This window comes from Gouania willdenowi, chromosome 9, assembly GCF_900634775.1.
Source record: "Gouania willdenowi chromosome 9, fGouWil2.1, whole genome shotgun sequence".
NCBI lineage: Eukaryota > Metazoa > Chordata > Actinopteri > Blenniiformes > Gobiesocidae > Gouania > Gouania willdenowi.
Window position 1 is genome coordinate 25631375 of NC_041052.1, and position 16266 is coordinate 25647640.

General features: G+C 37.6%; 1 protein-coding gene across 1 annotated transcript in view; it reads left to right on the forward strand.

Annotated features, from left to right (window-relative positions):
* The window catches only part of glt1d1 (glycosyltransferase 1 domain containing 1), a 43203-nt gene extending 27097 nt beyond the window's left edge, over window positions 1–16106 (forward strand). Inside the window, exons 7-12 of the mRNA XM_028458021.1 lie at window positions 5463–5561; window positions 7337–7386; window positions 11090–11133; window positions 11491–11611; window positions 13953–14051; window positions 15532–16106. Coding sequence (XP_028313822.1) covers window positions 5463–5561; window positions 7337–7386; window positions 11090–11133; window positions 11491–11611; window positions 13953–14051; window positions 15532–15678 — 560 coding nt within the window. The 3' untranslated portion in view covers window positions 15679–16106. The remainder of the gene's footprint in view (window positions 1–5462; window positions 5562–7336; window positions 7387–11089; window positions 11134–11490; window positions 11612–13952; window positions 14052–15531) is intronic.
* Window positions 16107–16266: the final 160 nt, after the last annotated feature.

The window sequence follows — 16266 nt, forward strand, 5'->3', positions numbered from 1 at the left end:
CTACTTTCATCAACAAAAAAAGAATTTGTTTGTAAACAAATCTTCAGAGCAGAGTGACAACTCTAACATCTGAACATTGTTTCCTTATGTAAAACAAAAAAAAAAACACTGAGACCAGACTTTTGATGGCAAAATTATAATTTTTTTGCTATCTGGGTCAGAGTTGAATGGATTTTTACTGTATTTTGGCGTTCCTCCAAGTTTCTCTCCCTCTTCCTCCCGGACATGCAGTGTGTCACTGCGTTCCCTGTTTTTTTATTATCGTTTTACCTCACCATCGCCACACTATCCATGAGTTCCACACATGCTCTGGTTGAGTGTGCGCTGCTGGGAACGTCAACTCTTGTATGTGGCGCTATTTTCTGTCACGTAAACGCCTTTCCTTCTCTCCCTCTGAGCTCTGCTGAGCATGGATGATCTCTCATCCAAAGGTGCGCTGCTACCTCCTACATGTCACCTATTATTTTTCTATCTGGCTCACAGGTAGCACAGTTTAGATATTGATGAGGGACCTCTGCCAGGATGTTTTCTAGTAATCCATGTGAAAAAACGCAAATGACGAGTTATCTCGTCAATAGCACTGATTGAGTTAAGGAAGATAAAATTATATATTGATAACAATTTAATTCAGAATATATACTATAATATATGATACAATAATAATATACATATTACATGTTAGACAATATTTACTATATAGGTGAACACCACTGCTTTTAATGCTGTTTTGTGCAAAATGAGATCTATTTTACATTATAATCATGTAACATACTGAAAGTCTTGCATTATGTTGGATATCTGAAAATCCTTCTTGGATTTGATAGTTGTCTTAATAATTTACACAACGGGCTGATCTGTTTTTATAAATTTTCAGAAAACAAGTTTTCCTCATATCTTCTCATTTGTCAGAACCACTCAACTCTGATTTGACTTATGTCACCTGAACAAAATACATGAAAAAAACACACTTTTTGCTTAGAACTCTTCACGTACAGTACATGGTTGTTATGCTTAGTCCATAGTAAAGTTCTTCTTGGGGTCAGGTCTATTCTACTGTATATTTATGCGTGAAACTAAACCTTTTTATGCTGAAAGAAGCCAGGCACAATGTGGCCACCACTGTCACCACAATATCTGTTTTAATGTGTTTTCAAATAATTGTAACTAAAGTCTCGTTATCTTGTTATATTAAACATTTTGTGTAATTAATATACTGTATACATAATGTATTCTAAGTATACTTCATTTTATTTTCTTTTACAACTGACAGCTCTTTAATAGTATCATGGGAAATCACCACATTTTGCACAGTGCTGCCTTCCTGCTCAACAAATCCTCTGCTCCCAGCACTTTTCCACTCTCTTCAGCTCACACCACTCACCAGAATCACACCTGGTCTTCAATAATAATTACCCAGTTTATAAGGCCTTTCAAATCATTGGCCACGGTTACATGATGTTTTTTTGATTCAGAATTAGTTGTTCCAAATTAAGCTAAAGTTTAATTAAACTATGTTTACATGTAAATAGTAATTAAAAATAGAGATTTACATGGGAAAGCGGCTTTATTCAATTCCGCTTAAGGTCTGGGAGTTGGGAAGGGTTCTGATTGGACAAGGGGCGAAGGTGACATATCTCATCTATTGGGAAAAAACACAGCAAACCTTTTCTTTTCAGCTACAACACAGAAGACCATATGGGAGCTGCTTTCACTTTTATTTTGATTGTAGTTTTGAAGCAGCAGCTTAACAATAACACATGGTTTCACTTTGCTCCACGGAGCAGAAGAGAGATAGTCTGCACTTCGGTCAGTCAAAGCCAGCGGTTAATGCAACAGCTGTTCTACCTCCACTATACAGGACGAAAAATAAACTTTATAATGATCCATGCGTCATTAGTTAAGCGCTGGTGCTTCATGCCCCGCAGCACCAATGAAGTCTGTTTCGTTTGCCGAGGTCCAAAAAAGTAAAAAGTCTGTGTCCATGTAAATATCCGTGTGTTTATGCCTCCGCCCATCCAATCTTTTTGTTATATCCTTGACTTTTGTCTTTTAAGGTTCTTATTAAATAAATAGGAGCGGCCGTCCTGGACTATGTCGTCACCAACGCGTCATGCAACTTAGCATGATGCATGATGCAACTTGCAACTTGAACGACCGGATTTAAGCTTAGAAAGAGGAATTATTTAATTCGGAATTCGGAATAAACTAGCTACATTATTCGGATTTAAGTTTAATTCGGAATTAAATTTGCATTAGGAATTAATTTTTTACATGGTCAGTTTAAAGAAGAATTAACTTTTATTCTGAATTAAAGAGGAATTAAAGCTCCCATGTAAACGTGGTCATTCACTCCATGGCAAATTGTCGTTCTAGCTTTTCTGACTCTCCAGTAAGGTTGCAATAATTAGTCGACATAATTGATCATATTGACTGAAAAAAATTATTTCAGCAAATTTAAGGTGTTGATGCGTCATATTTATGTTGTAAATTGCTCAGCGGCACCGGCAGGTGGCCATTTTTCACTTAATTGTTGATGCAGTACCTTATATGGATTGCTGTATCGTTCGCCCCGTTTACATTCTGCAAGTAAACAGGGAAGAAGAATGGTATAACAAACAGAAGAAGCTTAACTCAGACCTAAAGTTTCTAAAGTTTGGGAACACATCACTGAAAACAAACTGGTGAAACAATTTAAACTGTGTAAACTCTGTGATAAGCTCTCTGAAGTTCAGCTCTCATTCCATGGGAGCACTAGAGCGATACACAAACACTCTGCTGCTGTTCCTTCATGTAACTCAGAGAAGTGAGATCACTGTAATGTTGGTATCTCCGGAATCTTTTTTATTTTAATCACATATTAAAGTATGTGATTTAATTGGATGATTAAATCAGCTTCAGTATGTCTGTCCCGTACGTTTGTCTGTTAGAAAATCATGGAAGAAGCTTTTGCTAAATGAAGTTTATTTGTAATTTACAGCATTAATCAGTGAATTACTGATGTAGCCTGCTGTAAATACCCTTTAATCTGCCTTCTGATGATGCTAGCGTTTATTCTGAACAGTAAACCTCTTCAATTTATTATCAACTGTATGACTTGCATAATATTATTTAGATGTTTAATAATCTTTAAGGAATATGTGGTCATGCTTATGGTAATCCTGCACTGGAATTTAAAATGTAAAGTATATTATTTTTTTAATGTTTTGTTTTTTGTTACTGATTTACAAAGTTTTTTTTTTTTGTTTAGTACAGCTTGTTCAAGAACACTTGCACTTTAAGTTTGTATATATATTTTTTCTTTATTTTTTTTATTGTGATCACATTTATGTTTTATGTTGAAAATACAACAATTATTTTTACATATGTAAGTTTTGTGTCATTGTTTTAATTTGTGTTTATAAAACATGCTGCCAGAGTACAACAGGGTAACTTTCAGTGTGATTTAAGCAAGTATGTTAAAATAGCAGTCCAAAAAAAATTGCTATTATTATAGAAAAATAATCAGCATTAATGTACTAATTGGAAAAATAATCAATAGAAACAAAAATAAAAGTTAGTTGCAGACTCTAACCCCAGCACATTCGCTCGGTTCTGTTTCCTGTTTACAACTTCCTGCCCTGACCTCATCATTGCCCTAGTAAATCGAACTGCCTTCTACCTTTGACCACGGTTATTGCCTGTCAGAAGTTATAATGCCTGGTATGAATCCCAATGAGGGCACTCTGATCATTGAACTTGTTTTGAACCACCTTCTATTGCCAATGCTAGGTCCTTCAATAAAAGAAATCATAAACTGTTTTAAAATGACTTTGTATTTGAGTCCTGCCACACACCTGTGACAACCTTGTAACTATCCCTCCCTTGCAATATTGTGTGTATTGAAACTCTTTGTAACTTATTGAGATACTCTGGTGGTCAAGGTGTTAAAACAACTGAAAGTGTAACACATTTGGTCTGCTCCTTATGATTTTTAAGTTTCTCGTTGATGTCAAAAGAAATTGGGTTATGTATGTTCAGTTTAAATACTGTCGTTTTGTGGTGAGTTTATATTCAATGGGATACTTAAAATAAAGAACGCAATAAAGGTATTTATCACAGACATACATTTTTTCAGACTTAGAAGTATGTAGCACCATTGTTCTTGCTGGTTCACTGGAGGACAAAATAAAGATTACCTGATATGAACTTGTGCTTCATAATCACTATAATCTTTTTTTTTTTTTTTTTTTAATTTAAGAAACTGGCTTTAATGGCTGCACATTTCACCCAAAAGCTCAAGCTTCTTTTGATTTGGAGGTTTTCAGTGGGAAACCATCAACCATTTTAAGGTGGATTATCTTTAAAATTGTGTGCAGATATTCTGGTTTCCAAGAATCAAACCTACTGACTGGTAATCTTTAAATTTATTAAAGCTGCACTTAACCGAGAGCATATTTTGAATTCAGTGCATAAATTCTCATTTCTCTCAGAATTTCTGATCATTAGGGGTTTTGTGCTGTTTTAAGCGACAATCTAACCATACAATCATTATTTTGTTCAATCCTTGGTATTTGACCACCTCAGCAATCACTTACATCTGCCTTAGATTTACATATTTATCTTACAGCAGTTGTTAACAGAACAAATACATAAAAAGAGCTTTTCTATCAAGTTGTACTATTTGAGCCAAAATTGTGTTGTTGACTTCCAGTGTTACATTACTTGCCTTTTACTAATTTATAATATAACAATGCTTTGTTTTTGTTTTTTGTTTTTATTACTAATTATTGTTGTTTCAAATACCACCTAACAGTTTTAGGGATGTGTTAATACCTTTAATTTGCCCTTTTTTATTTCCATTTTATAAGGATATTGTGGTTGTCGCTCCACTTTTTTTCCCAACCTTTCCCAATGTTTTTAGATAAAGTATGCTCTTTTCTTAAATTAATGATGAAGGTGGCATTTGTATTGACAATTTTTAAAGGACTCCTAACGCTATTGTTTTATTCATGCATTTTAACAGAATGACTGAAAGAAGCTGGTTATGAAAAGTGTTTTTTCCTGTGACTTTGGTTGGTTGGTGGGAGTTCTTAGAGTACAAAGTGTCTTTGAGGGATTCTGAATTCTCTGTGAGATCTGCAAAATGTTCTGTTCCCTCAGCTCTCTTTAACATTTGCGTTCATTTGTGCCCTGCTTTAGCAAATTCAATCCTGGAACTGTGCAGGGTACATAGTGTCAACCAAGTCTGTCTGGTTATGATGCAGCATTACGCACTTATTAGGCTGCAACCTTCCAATGTTTTCAGCAAACTATTTCCCTGCTGATCACAGGACTGTGCAAGCACATTAGTCACTGCTGTCTTATTTTCCTGATGACCTTGGGTGATGTATTGCTTTCATTATCTGCTGATGTACTCAGGATGTTCATTATGCAGTGTTTTGATATTGTGGCCCTGTCTCTCTGTGTATCTGGCCTTTCTCCAGGTGTAAGCATTGAGAATGTGGATGAGCTGCGTGTCTTCCTATTGGTCAGTGGCCTGAGATTAGTCAAAGACCCTCTATATCTGGTCAAGGTTTTTTCAGGTACTTCAATGAATCTATTGTGTAATATAACTGCTGTTAGTTAGAAAACATGCAAAAACACAATGTTAACGAAAAAGAGAAGTGGCCTCTACCAGCCAGCTCAACCTTATGTTGGGTAAAGACAAAAGATGCTTGGTCTCTGTCATAGAAGCAGGGTTTTAATCAATTAAAAATACAGTTAGATCTCGACTGCTAAGTTTCACCTCATTCAAAATGAATGTGTCCTGCCTTAGTGTTGTTTCTTTTTAAAAGCAATAACATATTAAAACATTTTCTCATGACAAGTTTTCCGATTGGCAGGAGTGGCCCCTTCTAGACCTATAAGTGTACACTATATGGAGAGAGTATTTGGACAAGAAGTATTTGGACAAATTACCGTTTCACCAACAAGAAATATTTTCCAAATCCATGTACCTTAAAGCTGATATCCGGAGTTTCTTGATGTCCCGCCCTACACAGCCTCACTTCCTCCCACTGCCTCTCCCAATCTATCTGCACGTGCATCGTGGAACATAACAAGGTCGCATTGATATAGGTCTATGGGTCAAGTAAGAGCCAAAATCATATTTACCTGTTTGCTGTTGTGACGCGCGGCCTTGCTGTTTCCGTGCACATTTACGCATTCACTTTGATTGACAGTCTCATAAACTGGAAGTTGAAGCCTATCAGCTGGGCATGCTCGGCGATTGTTTCTATTAGGGGTCTATAGGATGAAGGAGGGACTTAGTGCATATACATTAATGTATATGAATGAACAGTAATAATAGTAATAATAATGCATCAATTTTATGTAGCGCTTTCTCATAGACACTCAAAATCGCTTCACAGAATTAAGTAATTATTCTTTCACTCCACACTTAGTGGTGGTAAACTACTATTGTAGCCACAGCTGCCCTGGGGCAGACTGACGGAAGCAAGGCTGCCATAGTGCGCCATCGGCCCCTCTGACCACCACCAACATTCACTCACACACTACATTCATACTATACATACACAATGACAGATCCCACTGGGGTGACTGCCACCCCACCTCTCCCATCCAACTACTAACCAGGAACAGACCTGCTTAGCTTCCGAGAGCTAACGGGATCGGGCAATGACCGGCTGGTATGGCCACAATGTAGTAGATCATAGTAAAAAATGTTTTTTTGCATTTCAAAAGAATCATACATGAACATAGATTTCTCAGAAACTCCAGATATCAGCTTTAACGTGGTGCAGGTCTTTTTGCAGCTACAACAATCTCCACCCTTCTTGGAAGGCTGCCTATAAGATGTTGGAGTATTTCTGTGGGAATTTCTGCCCATTCATTTTATAGAGCATTTATGAGGTCAGGCACTGATGTTGGCCTAGCTCACAATCTCCCTTTTAAGAAAGGTGCTTAATGGGGTTGAGATCAGAACTTTGTGGGCCAGTCCAAACTCATCAGACCATGTCTTTATGGGCCTGACTTTCTACACATCGGCACAGTCATGTTGAAATAACAAAGGATCTTCCCCAAACTGTTCCCACAAAGTTGGAAGTAGAGTATTGTTTAAGATGTTTTGGATTATCTTTTATTGAAGATAAGGAATCTAGTTTAAAGCCTAAAAAACAAGCATGGCCAAATACTTTTGTTCCTATATTGGACTTTACATGAATTTATAGCATTTGGGTATAGTTATAAACAAAACCTGATTAATATGTAAGATTGTGTACATATTTATCAGGAAAAATAACTGCATCTTTTAATTAACTTATTGATTAATATGACAATTTACCTTTGTGTCTTTTAGAGTGGCATAGGAAAAATCCGATGAATATTTTTGTCATCATTGGGCCGAAAGTAAGTATTCCCTCATTATTTATGTATATATACTGTATATAATTTCTCTGAAGGTCATACCTTCTGTGTGTCACATATCATGACCTTCTCAACAGTTAAATTACTTTAAAGCATCCCGTGAGTGTGAGGTTAGCTTATAATTGGATGTAGCACAGATACACTCTTTAGCTTTACCACTAGCTACTTTAGTGTCAGACCTCATTTGGCTTGACTGGATAGTCCTGTGTGGTGTTGAGATCAGCTTGAAGACTGTGTTTAGCAGAAGTTTTACAAAGACTCAAGAATTGTTTGGTGTGTAATGGATGGACAGGATGATGTGTGATTAATGGAGAGGAACCAGCTACACATTATTTGGCCAAGCAGATGGTGATCAACTTCAAAGGGCAGCTCTACTACCACTTTGTGCCCTGGGGTTGGGGAGAGTGGACATTGGGGAGGGTAACAAGTATGTATCAGTGTCTATGGAAAACTTAAACTGAGCTTGAAAACCAACATCATGATTGAGGAGTGTTTCTCATGGTATTTTTAATCCATAATGATATATTATTTTGTTGTAGATAAAATACTATTGAAGTAATTTCTTCATCAGATACTCCCTATGTCTATCGATTTTGTCAAATTGTGTGGCTGTAGACCCAAATGCAGAGACAGGTGGAGGCAGCAGGCAGGGAGAATGTTGGTGATTTTACTCCATATTTATTTCTTTAACAGCAAAACAATCCAAAATGGCACCAGGAAACCAAGGAGCAGGAAAAAGACGCAGCAGGAAACGAGGAGGGTTGCATTGACAACATTCAGGGTCCAAGCACTCAGCTAAATAGTGTAGGAGGCTTGATTGGGAATTGGCCACACCTGGATGCAAAACATGAGGCATTTTTTTTAATTTTAATTTAATTTAATTTATTTAAACATGAGGCTTGTTATTTTTTATTCATTAAACATGAGGCAGCTAATCACTCACAACCCAAACACACTGACATCACGGGGAGGTGGAGACACAAACAGGAATATCTAGAACACAAAGACAAGAGATCAGCCTCAAAAACAAAATAAAAAAACTAAATGAGAACCACAAGGGCTACACACAAACCATCACAGATCCTAACAGATCTTTTTTTATCAGCATAGAAAATTATTTTTTCCCATCTTGAATAAGGGAATGTGCATACTGAGACTTTTCTATGTGCTTTGACTATGCGTACATACTGTACATAGTAAAAATCACTGAAAGTGTAAACATTTCATTACTTCAAGCAGAGAGGGAATTTAAAATCATTTACTATAATGAAAGTGGTCTAGCTTGTTGCACGCACACATGCTTCTGCCCTTTATCCCTCTTCAAATATCAACAGCATCTGTCTAGATAATGAAGCAAGTTAATATTATTGTTTATCCTGAGTGATACTTATTACTTATGCAGTCTGCCAGGCAATCAAATCAAAGTCGGGACTTTGATTTGATTGCCTTTAATACTGATGGTTGCTCTTTTATCTTCTAACTTCTGCTTTTTTAGTCAAAAGGAACCGTGTCTTGGGCCTCATTTACAAACTATTGCGCACACACAAAACGGGGCTTGAAAGATGTATTCGATGCTTTTCATGCGAAGTTTGTGATTCATGAAAATAACCGTAGCAACAGAACGTGCACACTGGTATGTTCACTTCGTCCCTTGCAAACAAACATTTTGGAGACGTGGGGAAATGACGATGCCATTGGTCAAGTGGAGAATTGAAGCCCGATTTATCTCATACAATTAATGTTCCTGCATATCAGACTTATAGATGTGCAAAATTATAAAAACTAAAGCCTAATGTGTTATCGATGTGTTCCTTTAGTGAGCCATTAAGTCCATGCATGTAAATATGTTCTTATTAAAGCTCCAAGTCAAAATGAATGCATATCGGCATAGGTGATTTTTTAAAATGTGCATACAATAATTTTATAATCTGAAAAATGTAGTGCACCGTGGCTTTGCTCAACACAGGATTAATTTATATGATGCACAGCAGTGTTGGGAACAGACTGCAGCTAAGCACTGCAAGCTCCACCCACTGTCATAGCGTGGACAAGGTGCACTTAAATGTGACCCCATTTGTGTTGTGGATTTCCAGCATAAGGAGTTTGGACAAGGAACAAGGCTCTATGAAGGTGGCATGCTGTGTAGTGTGCCCTCGTTCTCACCTGTAACAGTTTTTCTTCACAGCTGCCACCTTTTGCTGTGTGGAATTCATTTAATTTTACAGCAGTAACGAGTGCAGTCACTAACTTGCTTTTCATTTATTAGTGATGACACTTCATGTGGCCACCAATTATAACATACATTTTCTGGCCTCCTTTCACTGACCTCTGCTTTGTTCTGATATCCTTGTCTTTTCTGCCACGATCAACATGAAAATGCCATTGGTCATCAGGTTTGTTTAAATGCAAAAACCAGTCATGAGGTTCTTTGCATTGACTAATGGCAGAATGTGGGTGTTCTGAGGTTGGAAGTCACATAAGCACACTTTAGGGTAGATTGCAATTTACACGGTTTTATTTATTGTGCGCACAATTTTAGTATGGACCCTACACAATGCTTTATAAATGAGGCCCTCTGCCTGCAGGAGCAGAAACCCAAGTGCTTTTCCACTGCCATTGATTTCTCTGCATTCCTCTCATCTTCTTTTCCACCTGACTTGCCTTGATATGATATCCATGTACAATACTTTAGTGTTTGTTGTTTCTTTCAAACAGTGGTGTCAAGGAAAAGGTATGTTCTGCTTTAGTTTTTGCTTAAAATCAACTGAATTAGGCCTGACCACATGTTCATAAACTGTCACACTGCTGCTTGTTGCTCTGTCATGCTTTGTTATACTCTGATTAAAGGAAAGACATGTGACCCCTGATCAGCAGACATGCAGACCGTGTTGTTAGAATTTGACTTGTCGTCAGATAAGAAAATGTGTTTGATCTAATAGTAAAACAAAGTTTATTGAAAAACAAAAAATAGTGTCTTGCTCAGACTGTCATGAATCACTTTAATACCAGAGTTACTTTGGTCAAGGAATGTGTTCACACATCGGCTTTCCAGATTAAACAAAGGTCAGTTTGTCAACATGATCCCAATACTATAGATTGATATGAAGAAAAAAAGTCAAAACATTTTTTTTTTTTTAACGAAGAATTAGAAAATGAAGGCTTTAGGATTACAGGTCTGGGAGAATAGGTTCAGATTTCCCCCCTGATTGGTCACATGTCAAAGCTTATATTGTTTTGTTGATGTGAGCTTTTAATCATGATTTATCCACTGCTATATATATATATATATTTTTTAAAAGAATCCCAGTTTTAATGTCATCATAAATAATTACTTTTGACGTTAATTTTGAATTCAATGATACAAAAACAAAAGTAGCAGCTAGCTTGGTAGCGTCTTTGACCCAAATTGCTACGCTTTGACTCTTCTGTGTGCTGGCTAATGCACTCAAATCCCACCCTGCAATTAATCAGATTGGCTAACCACCCCATCCTGACCCCAATCTCTGAAAATAAAGGATTTTCAGAGAATGACTTTCTCATGATAAAAAATATTAATTGTGCCATTGTTTGTTGTTTTCCTTCCAGTTCATCACAGCTGATGTTCTTAATAAGAACTGCTTCACTTAATAAGAACTGCTTTTTGCTTCTAGAGAAGCTGCTTCACTTGTCTGTTGTTTTTTTCCAGATCGATCCTGTGTTTTCTGTTGAAGTAGAGACCGTTGTTAAGAGGTATGGCTTCTATTTTATTTTTTCCATTCTGATTGGCTCGACCTTGCCCTATTTCAGTGGTTCACCCTTTCATGCATGTCATGTATTACACAAATACAGCCAACCAAAATGCAGACCACATTCAGGTATCAGACACTGGAGCACATTTAAGAGAATTATTGTGGCTCCCTTGGCCCACTTACATTCATGCAACGAAGACCTTTGTGCATGAAACTGCCTGCTATGTTTAAGACTGACACTGTGTGTGTCACCTAGCACAGCCATATTTATTATTTCAGCTTGTCACGACTGTTTTGAATCATTCACGCATCAGTGAGCTCTGAGTCACAGAATTGCACTTGTCCAATACTTCTACAGCACAGCAGGGGTGTTTTTGGCCCAGGAGAGGAGCCAACGGGAGCTTCATGCTGCCATGAAAAGGTGCTTTGCTCTGGTCAACAGCTCCCGTTCAGAGGGCATGTCAGCAGCCATCTTGGAGGTAAACAGATTTTTTTCCAGGCTGAAACTAAAGTAACAAATTTGGTGAAATTATATATTTTCTCTGTTTATGATTTATAAGTAGGGATGTAACGATTAATCGTAAGGCAGTTAAAAATCGATTCATAGGTATCACGGTTGATATTGATTTTCTGACAATTGAATCGCAGTACTTTTTTTAGTAGTGAGTGTTGGCGGCAGGCGTAGTCTGCTAATACTTTCTTTCTGGCCGCCTTCTACTCTTAAATATGTTAATAAATGATTCATTACCCCTTTAGCACCGAAAGAATATCTGTAATACTACTTGAATATCTGTAAAAGTCACGTTTTTCTATTAGCTCTGTCTGCTAGCATAGCTTATCTTCTTCACTGCAAGATATCTGCATGCCAACCGACCACTGGGTTACCAGCGCCCTCTGCTGGTCCAAACAAATATGACGTAAATCAGTGCAGTGACGGTCCAATTGTTAAGGCACAAAATACATTTTCAGTTGCACTTTTAAAAGAAAAAGAACTATTATGCAGTTTTGCATTGTTTATTATAGAACCAGAATTTAAATTAATGGGCTTCATTTTCATTTGTATTATTCCTTTATTTATTTAACTCAAGATTTATTTTTAGTTAAAATGCATTGTTTTGAATAGTTTATCAAGGAATTCTTTTGACAATGAAAAATATTAGGAAAATAATACAGTATTTTCTGGTTTTTTTCCCAAAAAAAATTAATTTGTCTACAGTCCCATTTTGTAAATGAAAAAAATCGTGAGAGAATCGTATCGTGAACCCAGTATCGTGAATCGAATTGTATCGGGAGTTGAGTGAATCGTTACATCCCTATTTATAAGTATTTTCCACCTGCTGTTCACTTGCTGGGTGTTGCTTAGCTACAATCTTCTCACATTACTGGGGGGGGGGTCTATAATTTAACTGCTAGAACTAAATCTTTACTGAATAAGCAAAACCTCCAAATCCAGTTAATCTCCTTAACAGTCAATTAGGACAATGCACAGCATGCTTAAAGTCTGATAAACAACCTGTTGAGGACATTAGTGCATTTTGACTGTTCGGGAAGATCTACCAAGATCTAGAATAAAAGGTGCAAAATCTCTCTCATACTTAAATACTTTGGATTCACTATTTCTTTCCCTGCTACGGCTCATCTACTAAGCTTGCAGCCCAAATCGGTGGGCATGCAGACGTGGTTGAGACTGCCCTATGTAAATGAGCTTTTTGCACATTTAATATGGAGAATGACAACTGAGTAGGAAAAAGTGCAAAAGTTAATTTTAAAACTGCAGCAGATGCAGTTCTCTCTGCAGTGTGCATGACTGAACACACTTTTCTTTTTGTTAATACATAGATACATTTATTATGTAAATTAATAATAATAAAAGTGTTTTCACAAGAAATTGAATGTCCAAGAATTGAATCCACCTGAAACAAGCGCCTTGGCAAAGGTCAGAAAACATCCTAATGATGACATTGATCTTGAGTTGCTGCAATAAGAAGGAAAGCTGTCTGCAGTACTTCATGATGAGCTACTTGTCATCGCAGAGGAAGTCAGAGCTGTTTACATTGTGGTGCAGTGTCGCTCAGGTGGGACAACCATTGCTGCGCACATCAAGCAGCTGTTCAGCACTGTTTCTGGCCTGATACTCGGCCTAATGCTCTGGCAAGAGTGGTTGATGTCAGTGTAAACCCCAGAACCTCATGTAAACAGCAAGCCTAAGAAAGGAAAGCACTGGTACCAAGTGTGACTAAGAAGCAGTAGTGCCACACAGGCTCTTTAATTTTTCATGATACATTGCACACAATTTACACTGATTTTTCGTTAGATAGCTGTTCGTATACAGTTTGATTTTAATTATCTTTGGCCGATTCTTTTTTATGTCAAAAATGTTAACTCAAGCATTAAACATCCATTCTTTTCAATGCCTATTATTTCCCGTGTCTTCTCCTTGCAACAATTACTGGAGCCATCTCTTTGTCAAGCTGTGACACTAACCACCTGCCTGTGGAACGTGCAAAATGTATACATATAATCAGGCACTGCAAACAGTCACAGGTTTAATAAATCTGAATGCAGATTTCTACATTAACGTATTTACATTTTCTCCTCCCAATATTGAGCGCACCACAAATGATCCGCCCACATTGCATATTCATCAGTGGCAAACACATTAAATTGATTGTGCGTGTTATGTTGCATACTTGACAGACACAATCCTGATTGCATGGGATTGGTAAAAGTCAGCGGGCATAGTGACTGTTGCACATATTTTTAAAGATGCAAACCTTTAGTAGATCTGGCCCCTAATAGTCTGATCACTGTGTCCAACAGGCGATGGATCTTGGGTTACCAGTGCTAGCCAGAGATATTCCAGGGAATGCTGCTGTGGTGCAGCATGAGGTCACCGGCCTCCTCTTCTCCACTCCTCAGGTATGACTAAGTCAACACACGGACAAATCCCCTTTAATCTCAGTAGTCCGTAAACAAACTAATTGTGATTGTGGACCTTAGAGCAGTTACCCCCATCACCTGAACTGACCTTCAGTGCTGTTGTTAAGTGTTAATGAATGCTGACTCAACACCATTAAGCCTGATCCAACCGTGGGAATGTTTACTGTTTTCTCTAAGGTTTCATTACTTCAAAGAAAACAAAAAAATTCAACTTGACATTACTTTTTCTTTTTCTAACTTTAAGTAAGTTTAATAAAAGGCCCTTTTGAAGGTATGCTCTATTTTATGTTACCTGAGGTGATGGATTAGAATCAAAACACATAATCTTTAGGGACAGAACAAAGATTCATTGCATTATCATACTCTGATGCAAGGCAACAGCAAAACTAGAAAGTAAAAACCCAAAAGCTCTGATGAGAAAAGTTCTGCCTGATACGTGATGGAGTTTGATACCAAGACAAGGGTTGGCAAGCAGCAAGGGTTAATGCTGGCGGACAGACGGCTTAAGTATGTTACTGTCAAGACACCACACTGTAGCGTGAGGCTCTTCTAATGGCAGCGATAAGTCCTCTCTGCACGTGTGCTCAGATGAGCCTCTACAAGAAAGCTCACACAGATGGTCGCATCAACTTGTGCCGGATAAACTCACAACCTCAGCCAGAACTGACAGACAGCCGCCTTCCCAGTGCCTCTTCAATCCACACATTTTTGCCTAATGTCCCCCTACTTCTGGTGGACAGTTTTTAGGGTGTTAAGTCTTTAAGGTAATTGTGTGAAGTTAGTGTTGAGAAGATTGGTAAAGGCAGAAAACACTTCAGCACTTGTAAGCTTCAAAGAGAAAACAGCCTTTATTGTCTCATATATAGTGAAGTGATCATAAGCATTCTGTGCACAATTTGAGCTTTCATCCTGTCCCAGAGGATCTGTGGTTCTTGTCTGACTATAAAGAGTTGTTTCCTATCAAGTGTCACTGCAGACATAATCGTGTCACATAAAGTACAGCAAAGTGGCCCTGTTACTGGCAGTGGTGAAAACTATGGGTGCCTGTTAGTTTGCTGCCTCAGTCAATTTTGGGCTGTCATGACACAAGAACGCATTGAGGCAATTCGTCATAATTTTATTGAATAAGCTTCCGGGCTGTGGTACAAACAGATCAAGATTCTGGATGCTGATGAAAGACTTCAGATATCAGTCAATAGTTAGTCGAGTTAGAATATTATTTATCCTCCTCAGTGTAACTCTTTTGTTGTGATTCATAAGCAATTGAGCTATAAGATCTCACAGCATAGCCTGGAGAAGTCCACTGGACTTTTTCAGACTTAAGTGACAAATCTCTCATTTCACTGACAATGTAAAAACTTTTGAAAGATTTACCAATAGGTTAACAGCTTTGGAAATGATGTGCTTGTGCTTTTAACAGTTATTTGTGTTTCATACGACTGTACCATTTTCTTGCCAGGAATTTGTGCATTTATCTCAGAGGCTGTTACTGGATCATGAGCTGAGGGAGAGAGTCGTGAAGAATGGAAAGTTCTACGTGGAAAAACATCACAGTGTGAAACAGGAGCAGAAAATATACCAGCAGCTGGTGGATATTCTACACTGAGCAAAGTTCACAGCATCAACCCGATCCTTTAATCCTTCTCAGGAACTCCTAGCATCAGAGAACAGGACATCAGAGCTGAATGTTTACTTAGCAGTGGTGCAATTACTACAAGTGCCTCTGTTCGCACACAATATGCATATGTTTGTTATTAATCCGAATTGTCAGATTTTAAACTATGCTGTAAAGAATCATCCATCTGAAGATTAGGTGATGGTGTATCTGTTTTTTATGATTTATCACAGGGTTCCTCTAACCTAAGGGCAGAGCACCTCCAGGACCAGGAATTAGGTACCCCTCATTTAAGGGCATGAATATGATTTCATGTACTTTTGTATACTATTTATACCGTTTATGACTTTGCATAAGGCTGTAATTGTTCATATTTATTTATTGTATAAACATAATAATAAAAAAAAATATTAGCTTTATTCTTATTTCCTTATTTTTCTGGATCCACACATGTATCTTCTGTACCAGCTTATCCTCAGATCAGAAAGCTGAGGACTATTACAGTTTACTCAGTGGTGCACACCAACAACAGGGGTGATGTTAAAGCACAGAGACAGAAACCTCACACATCTACTCCAG